At 45.5% G+C, this 20,726-nt stretch overlaps 1 protein-coding gene across 3 annotated transcripts in view; it reads right to left on the bottom strand.

Annotated features, from left to right (window-relative positions):
* Window positions 1-4,341: 4,341 nt before the first annotated feature.
* Window positions 4,342-20,726, bottom strand: part of LOC140484561 (polyunsaturated fatty acid 5-lipoxygenase-like) — an 88,924-nt gene continuing 72,539 nt past the window's right edge. For all 3 annotated transcript variants that reach the window (XM_072582939.1, XM_072582941.1, XM_072582940.1), the window contains 3 exons: window positions 14,739-14,839; window positions 9,901-10,071; window positions 4,342-5,702 (listed from right to left, as the gene is read on the bottom strand). In XM_072582939.1, coding sequence (XP_072439040.1) covers window positions 5,523-5,702; window positions 9,901-10,071; window positions 14,739-14,839 — 452 coding nt within the window. In that variant the 3' untranslated portion in view covers window positions 4,342-5,522. The remainder of the gene's footprint in view (window positions 5,703-9,900; window positions 10,072-14,738; window positions 14,840-20,726) is intronic.

Below are 20,726 nucleotides of genomic sequence, written 5' to 3' on the forward strand. Positions count from 1 at the left end.
CGACCATGAACCCAATTGGGCTGGGAGTGGTAGGTTGGTAGATTTCCCACCTGCTATCTGATTAAATGCTCCCCAGCACCAAACCTGCTAGGGGAGAGGCTCCAAGATTCTGCTCAGACAGAATGCTGGAGGAAAAGGGAACAATGAGAAACATGTTGACTCATGGGAAGGCTCTATCTGAGGAGCACAATAATCCCACTGTCCCATCAAACATTCACCACCAACTGATTCACACATTTGTAGGACACAGCAGCCCTTCAATTCCCCACTAATATGAGAAAACATCACACCAAGCAACATTTATAAAGGCATCTTTAATAGAAGCATTCCATACTTTATGAGCTTGTAATACCAAAAATGAGCTATCAGAAGTGTAGCACTATAATACAGAAGTGTCCAAAATAAGAGTCCCTATCTTTAATAAAGAAACATTTCTTGGTTTTCACTGCAGAAGCTCACACTACCTACTGCAATGGTTCATAAAGATTAGATTACTTACAGTGTGGAAACAGGCCCTTCTGCCCAACAAGTCCACACCGCCCCGCCGAAGCGGAACCCACCCATACATCTACATCTACCCCTTACCTACACTACGGGCAATTTAGGATAGCCAATTCACCTGACCTGCACATCTTTGGACTGTGGGAGGAAACCGGAGCACACCCACGCCGACACGGGGAGAATGTGCAAACTCAACACAGTCAGTCGCCTGAGGCAGGAATTGAACCCGGGTCTCTGGCGCTGTGAGGCAGCAGTGCTAACCACTGTGCCACCGTATCTTCCGCCTTGTTACATCAGATCATATTCAGACTAATTTCTGGCTAAGTGACTTATCCCCTTCTGTTTAAATATAGGCCGGATTAGATCTCTGCGTTGTCACTGTGTTGACTCACTGCTGTGACATTGTGTAATCAGTGGAACTGTTACCTTTATCAGTAAACCCCTTCGTACATCCCCTTTCTCAATCGTAAAGCAAGAAACTGAGGAAACTGCACATATTCCAGAGAGTTATGACCTTCCAAAGCTCTCTCAATTCTGGGATTTTCCTGGAGGTTGGAAAATTGCAAAAGGCACTTCATAATTTAAGGAAAGGTGAAAAACTAAGAATTTAAGACTTTGTATTGTATTTGTATGTATTGTGTTTGGGACAGGGTGAATGTGTATAATTGGACCAATGAGAAATGACAGCAATCCAACTTGTGTTTGTAAAGAGTAAGTCAGGTCTAGGAAACCTGGTTAAGTGTTGTGAGACGGTAACTAACTTGGTGGATGTTGCAGTGTTTGCAGGTTTGTATAAAGGTTGCACATGGCATTCAACAAGATTCTACAAATCTGGGACTGTGAACAAATAAAAATAAAGTTGCACGGCAACTGGAAGCCACCTTTAGGCATTTCTGTCTGGAACTGGTTTGGGGGGAGAGTCGGAATAAACAGTGCCATGCCCACTCAGTGGGATGTGACTGGTGCTCAGTATTCCTCTAAAATGCACACGCACACAGCAGCTGTGATGCTCTGCACACAGTGAATAGTGGCACTTCAGAGGCTGGTGCAGCCCAGAAGAAAATGAGAGGCAATGCTGTTGGTGGTGTCTGTCAAGAACTGTCCTGGTCCCTCTGGCAGCTCTTTTGGCTACACAAAAAAACCAAAACAGATGGAATTAAATATCAACAAGTATGAGGTCAGCTATTCTGTTCTCATCTTGATTGGCCAAAAGGAATTTCTAAATGTTCAGAAGCTTGCAAATAGGAGAAGTGGATAGAGTTAAAAAAAAACACTCAGAATGAGTGAACAGGCACAAAAGAGAGTGGAATTAGCACGAGAATTTTTTTAAAAAAATTAAGGAGACTGGGATACAGAGAGAGAGGTAATGGTCACACTACTGATTTAGCCAGCTCTGGTTTAACCCAATCCAAAGGGCTGTTTACAGATTTGGGTGCTATTTCTTAGGAAGGGACAGATTGCCTTTCGAATCTGCAATGCTGCTTCACCAGAATGGTCCCAGGGCTTTTACTCTGCCTTGGTTATAGATGATGAAGTACATGAAACAGTGTAGGTTAGATAGGCTTCAGATTGATATGACAGGTCGGCGCAACATCGAGGGCCGAAGGGCCTGTACTGCGCTGTAATGTTCTATGACGAACTGGTGAACAGACAAGGACATGGGAGCAGAATTTTATGATTAAGCGCTGGGTGGAGGGGGTTCAGGATGAAGTTAGGAAGCGCCAGTTCACACTGAAGGTGATGACATGGTGATAATGTCCTTGGACTGGGATTCCAAAAACCAAGACTGTTGCTCTGGGATTGTGGGTTCAAATCCCACAAGGCAGCTAACAGAATTTAAATTCAATAAGTAAATCTGAAATTTAAAACGAGTCTCAGTGATGGTGACCATCTCAACTATCACGGATTGATGTAAAAAAAGTATTTGGTTAATTTCTGTCCTTTAAAGAAGGAAACTGCTATCCTTACCTGGTTTGGTCTACATGTGACTCCAGACTCACAGTAATATTGTTGTCTTTTAACTACCCTCTGAAATGGACCAGCAAGCCACACAGCTCAAGGGCAATTAGGGATTCACAATCAATGTTGGCCCAGCCAGTAACACCCAATCCTGTGACAGAGGATTCCTTCCCACTAATTTTGTATATGTCATGAGATGGCTATTTCAACAAAGGGAAATTTGTTGAGGGTTTAGGCATGAGATACAGATCTAACCCATTTGCTGTTGTTTACTCTGGGCCTCTTATCCATCACTCCATATCACTCCTTCCTATTCCTAATGCTTCCAACTTTTCCTGTTGAAGGAACTGTACCATGCCCTTTACAGAAGCAGTCTACAAGTGGCTGCATCCCAAACTGAATCTTCCAGACATTGCCCTCCAAATTGCCATGAGTTCACGGAATAGCACAACAGACCCAGTGGACTATATGGCCTAGGTCTATGTCTATGGCCTTAGGAAATAACACTCAATATTAAAATTGCTCCTTCAGACTCTCTGCTGAAGTAACAACCACTTACAATTATCCTGCATCTTCAATGCAATAAAACATAGAGGAGCATTATGAAGCAGTCTGTTATGCTCAGTCGTGTAAGACATTATTGGGACAGATATCAAATGCTTGATATCTGTTTTGTGGAACCTGTTGAATAGGAAAATCAGGAACAGAGGCAAAGGGGAGTAGGGAGGGAACTCCAGGTTATAGAACCGAGCCAACTGACAGTCACCGGTGGTGGAGCAAATAAAATGGAGAATGAAGCAATGTCCAGAATTGGATGTGTGTAGAGAACTCAGAGTTGGAGGAGTGCAGGAGATTACGGAGAAAGGGAACCAGAATCAAAGTAAAACAATTTCACTTGAGTTGCTTCTTGTCAAAATTATAAACCTCAGCACTATTTTTGTAAATGGAACACTTTCATATACTGTTTATAACCAGAATAAAAACATTCTCAGTGATCAGACAAGGGCAAGTGGAAGCTTAAAACCTTCTCCCCAAAGGGCTGTAGCTGGTGTGGGTTTAACTGGACAGTCATCAACAGAATTATGTTGGATGTGGAATATGGAACATTCAGAACTACCCTTGTCTAATCGAGTGATTTCCTCATAGTCTTCTATAACTAGCCAGACAGTTAGCTGCTGCCTGCTTAAAGTTAAAAATCACACGACACCAGGTTATAGCCCAACAGGTTTAATTGGAAGCACACTCGCTTTCGGAGCGTCGCTCCTTCATCAGGTGATAGTGGAGGGCTCAATCCTAACACACAGAATTTATAGCAAAAATTTACAGTGTGATGTAACTGAAATTATACATTGAAAAACTGATTGTCTGTTAAGCCTTTCATCTGTTAGAATACCGTGACAGTTTCACTTCTTTCATGTGTAAATCACAAAACCTTTTTTTTAAAATGTTGCATTCTCAGGTTTTAAAATTAGATTAGATTGCTTACAGTGTGGAATCAGGCCCTTCAGCCCAACAAGTCCACACCTACTCACCAAAGCGCAACCCACCCATATCCCTAACCTAACACTACGGGCAATTTAGCATGGCCAATTCACCTGACCTGCACATCTTTGGACTGTGGGAGGAAACCAGAGCATCCGGAGGAAACCCACACAGACACAGGGAGAATGTGCAAACTCCACACAGTCAGTCGTCTGAGGCAGGAATTGAACCTGGGACCCTGGTGCTGTGAGGCAGCAGTGCTAACCACTGTGCCACCATGCCACCCTTGAAAGAAGCGAAACTGTCACAGTATTCTAACAGATGAAAGGCTTAACAATCAACTTTTCAATGTATAATTTCAGTTATATCACACTGTAAATTTTTGCTATAAATTCTGTGTGTTAGGATTGAGCCCTCCACTATCACCTGATGAAGGAGCGTCGCTCCGAAAGCTAGTGTTCTTCCAATTAAACCTGTTGGACTATAACCTGGTGTCGTGTGAATTTTAACTTTGTACACCCCAGTCCAACACCAGCACCTCCAAATCATGCCTGGTTAAAGAAGCATGTCTTGTTGACAAAGGATTATTGTTGCGTTTTGTTTTTAAGCATTCCTCAACTTGGCAGCAGCTGTCAGTGAGGATGAGATCAATAATGTCATAAGACGCTGAGTACTTGCAAGTCTCTCCATGATCTACATGTCATCTTGATTTTCAATCACAGAATCCAAACAGTGTGGAAACAGGCCATGTGGCTTATTGAGTCCACACCAACCCTCTGAAGAGCATCCTACCCAGACCCACCCCCCGCACCTTATAACCCACACTTCACCAAGCTAATCCATCTAGCCTGCACATCGGACACTACGGGCAATTTAGCATGGCCAATCCACTTAGCCTGCACACCTTTGGACTGTGGGAGAAAACCGAAGCACTCTGAAGAAAAAGATGCAGATGTGCAAACTCCACACAGACTGTTGCCCAAAGGTGGGATTGAACCTGGGCTCCTGGTCCCACGAGGCTTCAGTGCTAACATGCAGCCAATGTGGATAAATGTCTTCACCCCTTCATTTTTGCCAGGTCAAAATCCTGGGACATCCCTCATAACAAGAAACACTTTTGCCTCAAAAACTGCAGGGGATCAAGAAGGCCACCTTCTCACCATCTTTCCAGGGACAAATAGGAATGGGCATTAAGTACTTCGTTCCAAAAGATGAAGTAAGTTTAAAATGTTACAAACCAGGAGACAAATTAAAATAACCATAGACCCAGATTTTCTTCACTAGTGCTGAGGTTAATCTGGGGAGATTTGTGTCCAGGAGTGAGGGTGAGGGATTCTCAGGGTTAAAGCAGGGTTGCCTGCTTGCATGCATCAAAGCCTGACTGTGCTAAAGCCTCATATTCTCATCATTGCTTTAAGCAGAAGATGATTCAAAAATCAGAAGTGATGATTTCCACACAAGGAGCCGATTGCAAAACATGTAAAGCATGAAGTGGAGATTTTCAGCCTATTCCATTTGACCATATTCTCTCTCTCTCTCTCTGTGTCTCTTTCTCTCTCTGTTTGAGGTACATCAGACCCTTAGACAGCTACACTATTGGGAATTCTATCTGGAGAGAAGTAGTAATATGGAAGCTTCTTATTCTTATTGCGTTCCGCAATACGATTTGAAATTTCTTGAAGGTGCACTTGGAAATTCCGGATAGCTTCCTTGACAGGTTTTTCTATGAAGTGTTCATCTGGATACATTCCAAGGAACAGCTGCAGAAATAACAAACATCTTTGATAAATATTTATGTAAATCATCTCATGTTATGTTATTCCAACATGAAATGAGATTGATATGCTCATGCACATCTGTATACAAATGTCCAGAGCTACTACACTACATCACAGAACAGAATACCAAACAATAATGCAGATCAAGGTGTAAACTGACACATGTATTGAATGAAGCTCAAGTATTATGGTCTAACAGTGTAATTACTTGAAATTTCTGGAAACTACAAGATATAGCATGGTGGGGGTAGCGAGAAGTCTATGAGTAAATTCCATTCATCTTAAATAGATTGAATGCTGAATTAGGTTGAGAAAAATGGAAAGAAATGTACAAAAATGAAATAACCAAAGAATTGAGATGATGGAAATCAGAACAAAAACAGAAGTTGCTGGAAAAGCTCAGCAGATCTAACAGCATCTGTGGATGAAAAGCAGAGTTCAGGTCCGGTCACCTTTTTGCAGAATCATGTTCTAAGGGAAACACCCTCTTGCATCTACCGTGCTGAGTCCCCCCAATGCAATCGTCTCTCACACTCCGAAACTGCGATGCATACAGACTCAGTCTGTCCAACATTTCTTATAGGATAAGCCCTTCATCCCTGGAACATACTCACACAGCAAGTTTTGAGAAGATCTGTAGCTCAAGTTTAGGTTTTGGATGTGGGTTTGCTCACTGAAAATGAACCTTCCAGCTCAGCAAGCAAACCTACATCCACATACTCACACAATTACATCCTTTTTCAGATAAGGTAACTAAATCTGTACACATTGCTCTGGATGTGGTCTCATCAATGTTCTGTATAATTGTAACTCCCTCACTTTTACATCCCCTTTGTTACAAAGGCCAACATTTCATCTCACTTCCTCCATTTTTTGCTGCATATGCTTACTGTTTGTGTTTCATATTCAAAACCACCCAACTTCCTTTCACTGCAGCATTCTGAACTCTTTCTCTTGATTTAACCAATAGTCTGCTTTTCTATCATTCTCACAAAGTAAACAATCTCACATCTTCTCCATATCATACTCCATCTGCCAAATCTTTGTCCACTCACTAAAACTTATCTGCATCCCTTTGCTCTTTATGCGTTCCTCACAACTTACCTTCGTACCTACGATTGGTAAATTTAGCAACAAAACCTCCAGTCCCTTCATTTGATTCATTGAGATAAAGTGCAAACAGTTGAGGCCCCAGCTCTGATCCCAGTGGCACAAAGCCAGTTACAACTTAATGCCTGTTCTCTGCTTCCTATTTGTAAACCAATCCCTTAGACTTGCTGAACTGTTCCTCCTAAACCTGCGAGATTTTATCTTATGTTGTTATCTTTGATGTGACACTTTGTCAAGCGCCAGTGATGGTAACAAAGCAGATGAATTAACGGCACAGATCATCGTGAATGACTATGATGTGGAAGGCATCACAGAGATGTGGTTGCAGGGGGTTCAGGACGGGCAGTTAAGCATCCAAAGAATTACAACTTATCAAAAAGACAGGGAGACAGGCACACGGGGTGGGGTTGCTTTGTTAGCTAAGAATGAGATTAGATCTATGGCACTGAATGACATAGGGTCAGATGATGTGGAGTCTGAGGGTGGAGTTGAGGAACCACAAAGGCAAAAACACCAGTATGGGAGTTATATATAGACCTCCCAGCAGTGGTCAGGACCAGGGGCGTAAGATGTACCAGGAAATAGGTAGGGCATGTCAGAAAGGCAAGGCCACGATGATCAAAGCTTCAATATGCAAATTGACTGGGTGAATAATGTTGGCAGTGGATCCTACAAAAGGGAATTCATGGAATGCTTACAGGATGGCTTTTTGGAACAGCTTGTGATGGAGCCCACAAGGGAGCAGGCTATTCTGGACTTAGTGCTATGTAATGAGCCAGACTTTATAAAAGATCTTAAAGTAAGGGGACACTTAGGAGTCAGAGATCATAATGTGCTAGAGTTCAATCCGTAGTTTGAATGAGAGAAGGCAAAATCGGATATAATGGTGTTCGACGAAAATCGACTGGAAGCAGAGCCTGGTGGGGAAGACAGTACAGCAACAATGGCAGGAGTTTCTGGGTGTAATTGAGAACACAGTACAAAGGTTCATCCCAAAGAAAAGAAATATTAGGAGGGTGGGGTATTAGACAGCCATGGCTGACAAAGGAAGTCAGGAAATGTATCAAAAATAAAGCGGCCAAGAACACTGGGAAATCAGAAGATTGGGAAGACTACAAAAACAAGCAGAGGATAACAAAGAGAGAAATAAGGAAAGAAAGGATCCAATATAAAGGTAAACTAGCCAGTAATATTAGAAATGATATCAATACATAAGAAACAAATGAGAGGCAAAAGTAGAAATTGGGCCGCTCCAAATTGATGCAGGAAAGCTAGTGATGGGAGATAAGGAAATAGCTGAAGAACTGAATAAGTACTTTGTGTCAGTCTTCACAGTGGAAGACATGAGTTATATCCCAACATTAAGGAGAATTAGGAGTCAGGAGAGTATGGTAGCCATTACAAAAGAGAAAGTGCTAGAAAAGCTAAAAGGTCGAAAATTTGATAAATCTCCTGGCCCCGATGGGCTACATCCTAGAATTCTGAGGGAGTTGGCTGAGGAAATAGTGGAGGCGTTGGTTGTGATCTTTCAAAAATCACTGGAGTCAGGAAAAGTCCCAGATGATTGGAAAATCGCTGTTGTGACTCCCCTTGTTCAAGAAAAGATCATGTCAAAAGATGAAAAATTATATCGGTAAAAATTCTAGAATCCATCGTTAAGGATGAGAATTCTAAATTCTTGGAAGTGCAGGGTTGGATCAGAGCAAGTCAGCATGGATTTAGTAAGGGGAGGTCGTGCCTGACAAACCTGTTAGAATTAATGAAGAGGTAACAAGTAGGTTAGACCAGAGAAACCCAGTGGATGTTATCTATCTAGACTTCCAAAAGGCCTTTGATAAGGTGCCTCACGGGAGGCTGCTGAGTAAGGTGAGGGCCCATGGTGTTCGAGGTGAGCTACTGCATGGATTGAGGATTGGCTGGGTGACAGAAGGCAGAGAGTTGGGATAAAATATTCTTTTTCAGAATGGCAGCTGGTGACAAGTGGTGTCCCGTATGGTTCAGTGTTGGGGCCGCAGCTGTTCACTGGATCTGGATGAAGGGACTGGAGGCATTCTGTTCACCGGTGATACAATGTTAGGTGGAGAGGCAGGTAGTACTAAAGTAGTGAGGAGGTTGCAGAAAGATTTAGATAGTTTAGAAAAGTGATCCAGGAAATGGCTGATGAAATTCAATGAGAGCAAATGCAAGGTCTTGCACTTTGGAAAAAAGAATACAGGCAAGGACTATTTTCTAAATGGTGAGAAAATTCATAAAGCCAAAGTACAAAGGTATCTGGGAGTGCTAGTCCAAGATTCTCTAAAGGTTTACTCGCAGGGTTGAGCCGTGATTAAGAAAGCAAATGTAATGTTGTCATTTATCCCAAGATGGTTGGAGTATAAAAGCAGCAATGTGCTTCTGAGACTTTATAAAGCTCTAGTTAGGCCCCATTTAGAATAATGTGTCAAATTTTGGGCCCCTTACCTCAGGAAGGACATACTGGCACTGGAGTGTGTCCAGCGGAGATTCATAGATATGATCCCTGGAATGGTAGGCCGAACATACGATGAATAGCTGAGGTTCCTGGGATTGTATTCATTAGAGTTTAGATGAGTGAGGGGAGATCTAATAGAAACTTACAAGATAATGCATGGCTTAGAAAGGGTGGATGCTGGGAATTTGTTTCCGTTAGGTGGGGAGACTAGAACTCTTGGGCACAGCCTTAGAATTAGAGGGGGTCAATTTAGAACGGAAATGAGGAGATATTTCTTCCGCCAGAGATTGGTGGGCCTGTGGAATTCATTGCGACGGAGCACAGTGGAGGCCGGGATGTTAAATGTCATGATTATGGGCTATGCAGACAGTGTGGGTAAGTGGAGTTGAAATGCCCGTCAGCCATGATTAAATGGCGGAGTGGACTCGATGGGCTGAATGGCCTTACTTCCACTCCTATGTCTTATGGTCTTATGGTCTTATGGTCTATGGTCTTATGGTGATGTGGTCTGTGGGTTATAGGACACTGAACCTCCTGCCCAGGGAGTCTCCTGCAGTCACACCCCTACCCTTAGACACTGACTATTTAGTGTGTCCTTACCTCATTGTCCTGAAACTGGCTGAGTGCCCATACAGCACCCAGATGCCAGCATGAGCGCCCTCTGTCTGGCAGACTCTCAATGATGTACTCCACATTCACAACACCTTTCTGGCAAGGTGGGGGCTGCCGCATTGTGGGAGGAGAGTTCGGGATCCACGAACACCAGTCATACTGTCCGTAAAGAACATTACAACATAGAATTAACAGACAGTCAAGCTGAATATTGGTTTGATTAGATCCCCTACAGGGTGGAAACAGGCCCTTCAGCCCAACAAGTCCATACCGACCCTCCAAACATTTCCTTTTGTTTACCCCTGACTAATGCACCTAACATTATGGGTAATTTAGCATGGCCAATTCACCTCGTCTGCACATCTTTGGACTGTGGGAAGAAATTAGAGCACCCGGAGGAAACCCACGCAGACACAACCAATCGCCTGAGGCTGGAATCGAACGCGGGTCCCTGGTGCTGTGAGGCAGCAGTGTGATGAGCCACTGAGCCACCATGATGCCCATTCCCCCAATTTCAGCCTCACTAAGGAGAATATGACTGAACTGGACAGGAATTAAACTTTACTAGGTGGCCTACCTGCTGAGTCCTAGTATTCTCAATTTTCACTGGCACTTTGAGCACAGTCATTTCTCAGCACATGCAATGAGGCTATGATGTGACCTCTGCTCTGTGTTGGTTTTGAATGAACACAGTGAGGAAACTAAGGAAAGAGGAGCAGGAGTAGGGCTTTCAGCCCCTGAAGCCTGCTCCACCATTCAATAGGATCATGGTCGATCATCCAACTGAGTACGCTGTTCCCACTTTCACCCCATATTCTTTGATCCCTTTAGCCTTAAGAATATCTCACACTCTCGTGAGGGAGTGAACCAGCTCTGAGAAAATGATAGGCTCCACAAAGGAGGAGCTGACCTCCTCTGCCCCAAACTACACAGCCCATTCCTTCCCAGCACCTCTTCTCCCACACGAACATCCGCATTAACTCCAAGGACAGCTGCTGCTGTTAGTTTCCCCCATCTATTGCAGGAAGTGCACTAGGAGAAACTGAGGACTGCAGATGCTGGAGATCAAAGTCGAGAGGGTGTTGCTGGCAAAGCACATCAGATCAGGCAGCATCTGAGGGGCAGGAGAATTGACATTGCAGGCATAAGCCCTTCATCAGGAATGAGGCTTGTCAGCCAGGGGCTGAGCTATAAAAAGGAAGGCAGGGTGAGGTTTGAGGAAAGTAGCTGACAAAGCGAAAGGTGGATGAAGATGAGGGAGAAGGTATTAGGTTGGGCGAGTGATGGACAGGTCAGGAGGGCGGTGCCGAGTTGGAGGCTTCGGACTGGGATAACGTGGGGGGAGGGGAAATGAGGAAGCTGTTGAAATCCACATTTATCCCATGTGGTTACAGGGTCCCAAGGTGGAATATGAGGTGTTCTTCCTCCAGGCATCGGGTGGTTAGGGTTTGGCGACGGAGGAGGCCCAGGACCTGCATGTCCTTGACGGTGTGGAAGGGGGAGTTGAGGTGTTGGGGCGGTGGGCTTGGTGGGTGTGGATGTCCCAGAGATGTTCTCTGAAATGATCCACAAGAAGGCGTCCTGTTTTTCCAATGTACAGGAGACCACACTGTGTGCAACGGATGCAGTAGATGACATTGGTAGTGGTGCAGGTAAATTTCTGATGGATGTGTAAAGATCCTTTGGGGTCTTGGTCGGAGGTGAGGGGAGTGGTGTGGGTGCAGGTTTTGCACTTCCTGCAGTGGCAGGGAAAGGTGCCAGGAGTGGGGTGTGGACTGGTGGGGGGTGTGGACCTGACGAGGAGTCGCAGAGGGAATGGTCTCTCCGGAACGCTGATAGGGGTGGGGAGGGAAATATACCTCTGGTGCTGGGGTCTGTTTGGAAGTGGCAGAAATGGTGGAAGATGTTGCGATGTACATGGAGGTTAGTTGGGTAGAAGGTGAGGACCAGGGAAATTCTGTCCTTGTTGCGTTGGGAAGGTGGGGTTCAAGGGCGGTGGTGTGTGAAGTAGAGGAGATGCGCTGGAGGGCATCGTCAACCACGTGGGAAAAGAAATTGCGATCATGGAAGAAGGAGGCCATCTGGGACATTCTGAGGTGGAATTGGTCATCCTGGGAACAGATGCGGCGGAAGCAGAGGGATTCGGAATAAGGGATGGCGTTTGTACAGGAGGTAGGGTGGGAGGAGATGTACTCTAGGTAGCTGTGGGAGTCGGTGGTATTGTAATAGATGTCTGTGGTTAGTTGGTCACCAGAGATTGTGAAGGAGAGGTCGAGGAAGGGGAGGGAGTTGTTCAAGATGGTCCAGGTGAATTTGAGGTCGGTGAACTTGATGAACTGTTCAACCTCCTCGTGGGAGCATGAGGTGGCGCTGATACAGTCATCGCTGTAGCGGAGGAATAGGTGCGGGGTGGTGCTAGTGTAACTGTTTCACATACCCGACAAACAGTCAGGCATAGCTGGGTCCCATGTTGGTGCCCATGGCTACCCCTTTGGTTTGGAGGAAGTGGGAGGATTGGAAGGAGAGGGTGAGGACTAGATTAGCCAGGCGGATAAGTGTGTCGATTGAAGGGTACTGGTTGGGACAGTGTGTGAGGAAGAAACTGAGGGCTTGGAGACCTTTGCCGTGGCGGATCGATGTGTACAGGGACTGACGTGGCTACAAGTTAGTGTGGGTCTGGTACCAATGAGTTCGGTATGGGGTGGGTGCCAATGTCTCAAACCCAATTACCATTAGAATCAAAGCTCCACATTTCCCATAGCACATCAGCATCCTTTCCAACCAGAATGTCAAACAGAAGTTTACAAATGGGATGGCTCCCCTTGACTAGGTGCTGACTAAAAAAACTGCATGTTTCCAAAATTCCCATTTTAATTGTGTTTTTTGCATATTTTTCCTGGAATCACTTTTACCAGCTTACCGACCTCCAATTCACCTGGACCATCTCGGACACCTCCCTCCCCTTCCTGGACCTCTCCTTCACAATCTCTGGTGACCGACTATCCTCTTGTCATCCTTGCCTGGGTTTTTCCTATCAATGTACCATTTCCCCATCTCCCTTGCCAGTTTCCTTCATTACATTCAACTCTTGCAACCCTCCAAAATGTCATGAACTCCCCTCTTGCTGGTCCTGGGAAATCCGTTTGGATCTTCTCCAAGGTCAGTGACCCCTGGAGTGATTTTAACAAGGTCAGCCAGCTGGACCTCACAGAATAGGAGTTCCCTGATTGGGGCGGTGAATCTGCTCCAATCAGGGAGACCTGGCTCACAGATAAAAGGAGGAGAGACTTCCCCCTCCAACTCTATTTTGATTTAGTCCCTGCCCTCCCCTTCACTGTTTTGATCACACAGCATTGCCCTTTGATGTGAAGGGCAGTGCTTGTCACTGACCACTCGAGTGTTTTCCTATCTTCCTGGTAATGGAAATTGAATAAAGATTCGTGCACCTTGTGTCTCTCACTGTGTCTCACACCTGCACACACACACACAATGGGTGCTGGGGAAAAAAAAAAGAGGAAAAAAAGAGAAAAAAAAGGAGAGACTTCCCCGTCCAATTCTATTTTGATTTAACCCCTGCCCTTCACTGTTTGATCACGCAGTTAGGCAGTAGTGTGGGGTAGAGAAAAAAAATAAAAATAAAAATATATAAACAGGAGTGTCAGAGGCTTTGTTCACTCTGAGACCGGGCTCTGAGGGAGCTGGATCTGTGTGTGTGCAAGGACTCTCCTCCTTGACTGTGTCTGAGAGGAAGGGGACTGTCTTTGGACCAGCTGCCCCCCAAAAATAAGAAAGAAAAAAGAAAAAAGGAGAGACTTCCCCGTCCAATTCTATTTCGATTGAACCCCTGCCCTGCCCTTCACTGTTTGATCACGCAGCATTGATGTGAAGGGCATTGCTTGTCACTGGCCACATGGGTGCTTTCCTATCTTCCTGGTGGTGGAAATTATATAAAGATTCGTGCACCTGTGTCTTTCACTGTGTCTCACACCTGCACACACACATGGGTGCGGGCGGAAAATTAAGCACTACCACAGTAGTGTCGGGGTAAGAAAAAATATATAAAAAAGATAAAAACAAAGGAGAAAAAAAAAGGAGAGTCAGAGATTCCGACATTCTGGGTGCTGACTTTGATAAAGCTGTGCCAAAGTTGAGAACTTTCCTTGTGTAAATAAAAGGTGACTTTATTGAGAGGTTATTGAACAGTGAGAGACCGGGATAGAGTGGACAGGGAGAAGATGTTTCCTCTAGTAGGAGAGACTAGGAACAGACGGCACAGCCTTAGAGTGGAGGGATGACACTTTAGAACTGAGATGATGAGGAATTTTTTTAGCCATAGGCTGTCAACCTGTGGAACTCATTGCCACAGAGGGTTGTGGAGGCCAAATCATCGGGTGTCTTTAAGACAGAGATAGACAGGTTCTTGAGTGGCAAGGAAATCAAAGGTTACAGGGAGAAGGCAGGAGAATAGGGTTGAGAAACATATCGGTTATGATTGAATGGTGGAGCACACTTGTTGGGCCGAATGGCCACTTCTGCTTCTATGGTCTTATGGTGTAAGACTTTCCACCGACTGTCAAAGGCCCACACTGGGGCTGAGAAAGCATCTCCAGGGTTGACTACGTCAGTAACTAGCTGCCTAGTGCCTTCTGTGCATGTTCCTAATGCCACTGGGGCCAGTTTCCTGTTCTGTACAGTTCAGTACAAGATGTCATACTTTATTTGCCTCTCAGTCACACACTGGATGTGCACTGACCTACTGTTCTGGCTGACTGTACAAAACGAGACGAAGGACAGTGAGGAATTTGTGAACGATATGAATGTAATACCTGGCCAAAGTTGACAGCAGCGTGTTGAGCAGAGGCGGTGAAGATGACCACAGTTAGATACTCAATCAGCTTCTCAATTGTCTTGACTGTTTTGGGAAAGCCTGTAAAATTAAAGGTGTTATTCATACAATGTGCTAGCCTAATGTCACCTGTCTGGTCAGAGTAGCCCAGAGGTCCATCAGCACTGCCATTTCTCCAAGATGCTCTTAACTGAAATGGTGTGTGGCGCCCCACACCCCCATTGTGCCACAGGGGGAAAGGTCAGTGTGTGACACGCCCTCCCCCAAAGTCCCAGAGTGGGAAAGGTCAGTGTGTGACCCCCTGCCCCTCAATGCCCCAGAGCAGGAAAGGTCAGTGTGTGACCCCTCTCCCCAAATACTCCAGAGTCAGAAAGGTCAGTGTGTGATTTCCCCCTCCCCCGATGCCCCAGAACGGGAAAGTTCAGCGTGTGGTCACAGTGGGAGTAGAAGTGGAGTGAAAACCTGTCTGGAAATTGCAGTTTTCTTTTCTTTCAAAAATATAACTTTACTCTTTAAAAACTTTCTGTATATGCACATTGACATGCACAGTTGCATATCAAGCAAACAAACAAAATGTTGAACTTTGACTCGTCCTCTCTTACACAGTATTAACATTTCCATATATTTGAGGTACTAGGAGAGTCTGATAACTGAACGGACTGGCATTTACCTTCGGCAGGAAGACCTCAGGCAGTGGGTCTTTCCCCGCTGTGCTTTGGTGGCAGCTGTCCCAGAGTTTAGCGCATTCCCCCAGCACGTATTCCAGGACCCTGGAATGTGCAAGGCTGCAACATTCAGTCAGGGTCAACTCCTGCAAGTTTCGGGCAGACCAAAGAACGCCTTTCACCAAGTTGATGGTCTTCCAGGAGCAGTTGATGTTTTGTCTTGGTGTTTGTCCCGGGGAACAAACCGTAGAACACAGAGGCTTGGGACGAACGTTGGCAAAACCTTTCGCTCGACTATCTTTGAAAAGGCACATTTCAGAAGGAGAATGTGTGACAGTCTCTACCCACACCCCAACAGCCGCTCTGAGGGCAGTGTGCAGTAGCGTAGGCTGACTGGGTGTACATAAAAGACCTCACAGGTAGAGACCTTCTCAAATGACTTTGACAGTCAGCTCAGGGAACCATGTGACAGGATCCACCCTCTCCTTTTCCCACAGGGCTTGAGGACGCTATGTGCTGACTGACCAATTCCTGATGGATGTGTGGACAATGATGTTTCCCTTTGCAAATTTCCCTATGAAGGACAGGTGATAGGGAACAGTCTGACCACTTGGAGCATTGCACAGCACGGAGGCATGTCCCATCCTTCGCAATGCCGGGGACAGGGAGAACCTCAATGTGTAGTGACACGTGGTGTTTGTACCTAGGGTCTACACACAGCTTGAGACATCCACAAACAAAGGAGGCCATCAGGGTAAGGGCAACATTGGGTACGTTCTCCCCACCTCTTATCCAGAGTTTTGTACATGGAGTCCCTGCAGACACGGTCTATTCTTAGGCTTCCAGAAGAAATGGAGGATGGCTTGGGTGACTGAAACAGCACAGTTTTGGGGAATGGGTACAACAACGGCGAGAGTGCCTCCCATCTGATTGACCAGATGTTTACCTGCAATGGAGAGGGAGGGGTGCTCCCACAGGGCCAGTTTCTGCTTCACCTTGGTGATGCACCCCTTCCAGATCTATGCACACGCCCCAGCCCCTCCGAACTACATTCCCAGCACTTTCAGGTAGTCTGTCCTGACAGTGAAGGGAATGAAAGATCGGTTGGCCAAGTTCCCAAAGAACATTGTTTTGCTCTTGCTTCGATTTCCCTCGGCCCCTGAGGCCAGTTCAAACTGGTTTCAGATACTCATGAGTCTGCGGAATGACAGTGGGTCCAAACAGAAAATGGTGACCTGCAGGCCTCCACTGCCTGGAATAGTCCCCCCTCTCAAACTCTCATCCTTCCTGATGGACCCAGCAAATGGCTCTATACAACACACAAACAAAGCAACAGAGAGAGTGGGTAGCCCTGCCTGACTCCAAATCTAATCGGGAAGCTTTCAGATTCCCACCCATTGATTGAGATTGTGCTAACCATGTTGATGTAGAGTAGTTGGATCCAACTGCAGGTTCCCACTCTAAAGCCTGTTTTGGAGAATATGTCCCACGTTAGGTGTGCGATATCCTGTCAAAGGCCTTCTCCTGGTCCAGGCTGATGAGGCAGGCCCCCGCCCCCCTGTCCTGCAAGTCGGCGATCGTATCCCTGAGGAACATGAGGCTCTCAGAAATGGTCCTGCATGGTACAACACAGGTTTGGTTGGATTGAATCACTGATCCCTGAGCAGACCTTATCCGGTTGGCGATGACCTTTGGACAGGATTTTGTAACCTGCATTCAGCAATGATATTGACCACTAATTTCTAATTTCCTCTCTCTTCTCCTTCTGCTTGCAGACGAGGGTGATGATATCCTTCCTTATGGATTCGCTCATGGTCCCTGACAGGAACATACTGTCATACACCTCCAGCAGGTCGTGGCCAATCAAGTCCCACAGAGCTGAATACAACTCAGCTGGTAAGCCATCACTTCCAGGAGTTTTACTCTTTTCTCAGGACTTGAGGGCCTTGGTCACCAGCCTGTCCTGTGTACTGTTGTCTAAGACCTCCATGATACAGGACAGGAATGACTGGGAGGCTGCACTGTCTGGGGGTGGGCTTCGTGTCATACAATCTGGCAGCAAAGGATTTACTGATCCTCAGGAAGTCAGATTGAGATGACGTTACTGAGCCATGTCCTTCCTTCAGGCTGCTGAGCACAGAGATCTCCCTGTGCACCTTCTGAAAGAAGAAACGGGATCATGTCTCATTCTACTCCACAATGCGGACCCTGGACCGGAAGATTATGTTGGAGGCCTCTGAGGCAAAGAGTGAGGCTTGCTGTCTCTTCCTCCGTGAGATCCCTCTGTGACATTGACCTCCATTGTCTGCACAGGAGGAAGTTCTGCATACTTTTCTGTAGTTTGGACAATTTTGCCTAGCTCTGTCTCGCCTTCTGAACACATCTGAGGACAAAAAAGCTCTTTGTGTTTCTCCGACTGTTTCCCATTAGTCCTCTAGAGACTCAAAGAGGGGCTTCGTGGGTCTCCAACTTGTGTAAGCCCTTTTGAGCTCCTTGATGTTTTCTGGGGTCAACGATTTCAGTTTCCACGTTGCTTTGCCAGCCTGCTGGTCATCCTGTATGTGACTGATGGCCAGCAGGAGGCAGTGGTCAGAGAAGAACACCAGCTTGACATTGGTGGATCTGACTGAGAACGTGTGGGACCCAAATAGGAAATGTATCCTTGAGTGGATAGACACGTTTGGCCGTGATCAGTGTATCTATGCCTGGGGCTGGGGGGCTGAAGGGGTCGTGTAGCTTGGTGACTTGAATTCTTTCCATCAGGAATCTGAATGTGGAGTCCAGTTCACTGTCAGCCCATCCAGATCGTCCATCCACATCAATGATACGGTTGAAGTCTCCGGCCAGAATGACTGGCCTGGACATTACCAGCAGCAGTGGGAGTATTCCTGTATAGAATGTCTGAGCGCCCACCCACCACCCTCCTTAACCTCAGAGGTGGTGAAGTTGCCACCTTGCAGCAGAAACCCAGGCCGCAGGAATGGCTATCATTGTAGTTTTCTCTCAGTGATGTGAGAGAAAGCCATTTATACACATAAATGATCTGGAAGAGGGCACTGTTGGTATGATCAGCAAGTTTGCAGATGACATGAAGTAGCAGAAACCATAAGGGACTGACAGAGAATACAGGAGGATATAGATAGACTGTGGAGAGTTGGGGGGAAAAGTGGCAGATGGATTTCAATCCAGATAAATGTGAGGTAAGACTAATTAGGCATTTAGGTAAGACTATTGCTAGAGCAAATTATACAATGAACAGAAGAGCCTTGGGAAAAGTTGATGGGCAGAGAGATCAGGGAGTGCAGGTCCATTGTACCCTGAAGGTTGCTGCACAGGTGGTTAGAGTGGTCAAGAAGGCATATAGTATGCTTGCCTTCATTGGACGGGGTATTGAGTATAAGAGCTGGCAGGTCATATTAACACTGTACAAGACATTGGTGCGGCCGCATTTAAAATATTGCGTACAGTTCTGGTCGCCACATTCCCAAAAGGATGTGGACACTTTGGAGAGGGTGCAGAGAAGGTTTACGAGGATGTTGCCTGGTATGGAAAGTGCTAGCTAGGAAGAGAGGTTGAGTAGGTTAGGTTTGTTTTCATTAGAAAAAAGGAGATTGAGGGGGGACCTGATTGAGGTCTACAAAATCATGAAGGGTATAGACAGGGTGGATAGAGACAAGCTTTTTCCCAGGGTGAAGGATTTAATAACAAGAGATCACGCTTCCAAGGTGAGAGGTGGAAAGGTGGGGATACACGCGGTAAGTACTTCACACAGAGGGTGACGGGTTGCCAGCAGAGATGGTAGAGGCAGGCACGGTACATTCATTTAAGATGCCTCTGGGTAAATGCATGAGTAGGTGGGGAGCAGAGGGATACAGATGCTCAGGAATTGACTGACAGGTTTAGACAGTACATTTGGATCAGCTCAGGCATGGAGGGCCGAAGGGCTGTAAATTTTCCTTGATCTTTGTTCTTGTTCAGAGGGATAGCAGGTTCCCTACAATCCTGGTGTATATTGTTCAGTCAGTGTGTGTAATGACAAAGGCGTAAATGTTGGTCCTGATAAGAAAATATGATGGACACACTCCAGAACCAACAGAAAACAGTTGATGCTTAAGGGTTGAGCAAGGGCATTGAGAGAAAGGTGGGCACTGTATGGGCTGGAGTGTATTACTTTTCCCTCTGTGCCATTTAAATTTAATCCCCTTTCTCTTTCCCTCGACTTCTCTTTTGATATTGTTACACTGTCCCCATGGTTGGGGGGGGGGAGGTGGACAGCTCTTGTATTTTGTTAATTCAGTGAGAGAAGAGAAGCAGATGACTCGGTGATGATTTAATAATAACAAAAGGGTTGGCAGGTGGTGCTTCTTTCCTCCAACAGGTAATTTGTTGGCAGCTTATTATTGTAAAGAAAACGGTCACCTCCTGGCCCTCATCTTTGAGAGTTTGCATTGCACTATAATGAGCTTCACATGTAGATTATTCAATTGGAAATGTAAGCAATTTACTGGTTAATCGATGAAAAAAAGCATATTATGGGTGATTTGTCAATGAGAAATATGTGCATTTCTGGACATTTAAAAAAAGAGTAAGGGTTGGTTCAGAAGGGTATGGAAGCCAGATTAACTCCAGCTTCCTGCTGCTTCTGCAATTAGAGGAAGTTAACCTCGCATTTATCCAAATTATACTGCATCTGGCATCGATGTGCCTACTCACCAAACCTGTCTAGATCATGCTGAAGGATCTCTGCATCCTCGTCACAGTTTACCTTCCCACCCAACTTAGTATCATCTGCAAACTTTGAGATGTTACATTTTGTTCCCTCACCCAAATCATTAATATATTGTGAATGGCTGGAGTCCTAGCACCGATCCCACTAGTTACTGCCTGCCAATTTGAAAAAGACCCATTTAATTCCTACTGTTTGTTTCCTCTCTGTCAGCCAGTTTTCGACCCATCTCAATACACTTTCCCCAATCCCATGCGCTTTAATCTTGGCTCAATAATCTCTTATGCAGGACTCTGTCAAACACTTTCTTAAAGTCCAAACATATCATATCAACTGGCTCCCCCTTGTCGACTTTTCTAGTCACATTGTCACAGAATTCCAACAGATTTGTCAAGCATGATTTCCCCTTCATAAATCCAGGCTGACTGTCTGATTCTGCCATTGCTTTCTAAATGCTCCGCTAAAAAGCTCTTGACAATGGATTCGAGAATTTTCCCCACTACCAATGTTAGGTTTCCTGATGAATAATTCCCTGGTTTCTTTCTATCTCCCCTTTTAAATAATGGAGTAACATTAG

This window comes from Chiloscyllium punctatum, chromosome 13, assembly GCF_047496795.1.
Source record: "Chiloscyllium punctatum isolate Juve2018m chromosome 13, sChiPun1.3, whole genome shotgun sequence".
Taxonomy (NCBI): Eukaryota; Metazoa; Chordata; class Chondrichthyes; order Orectolobiformes; family Hemiscylliidae; genus Chiloscyllium; species Chiloscyllium punctatum.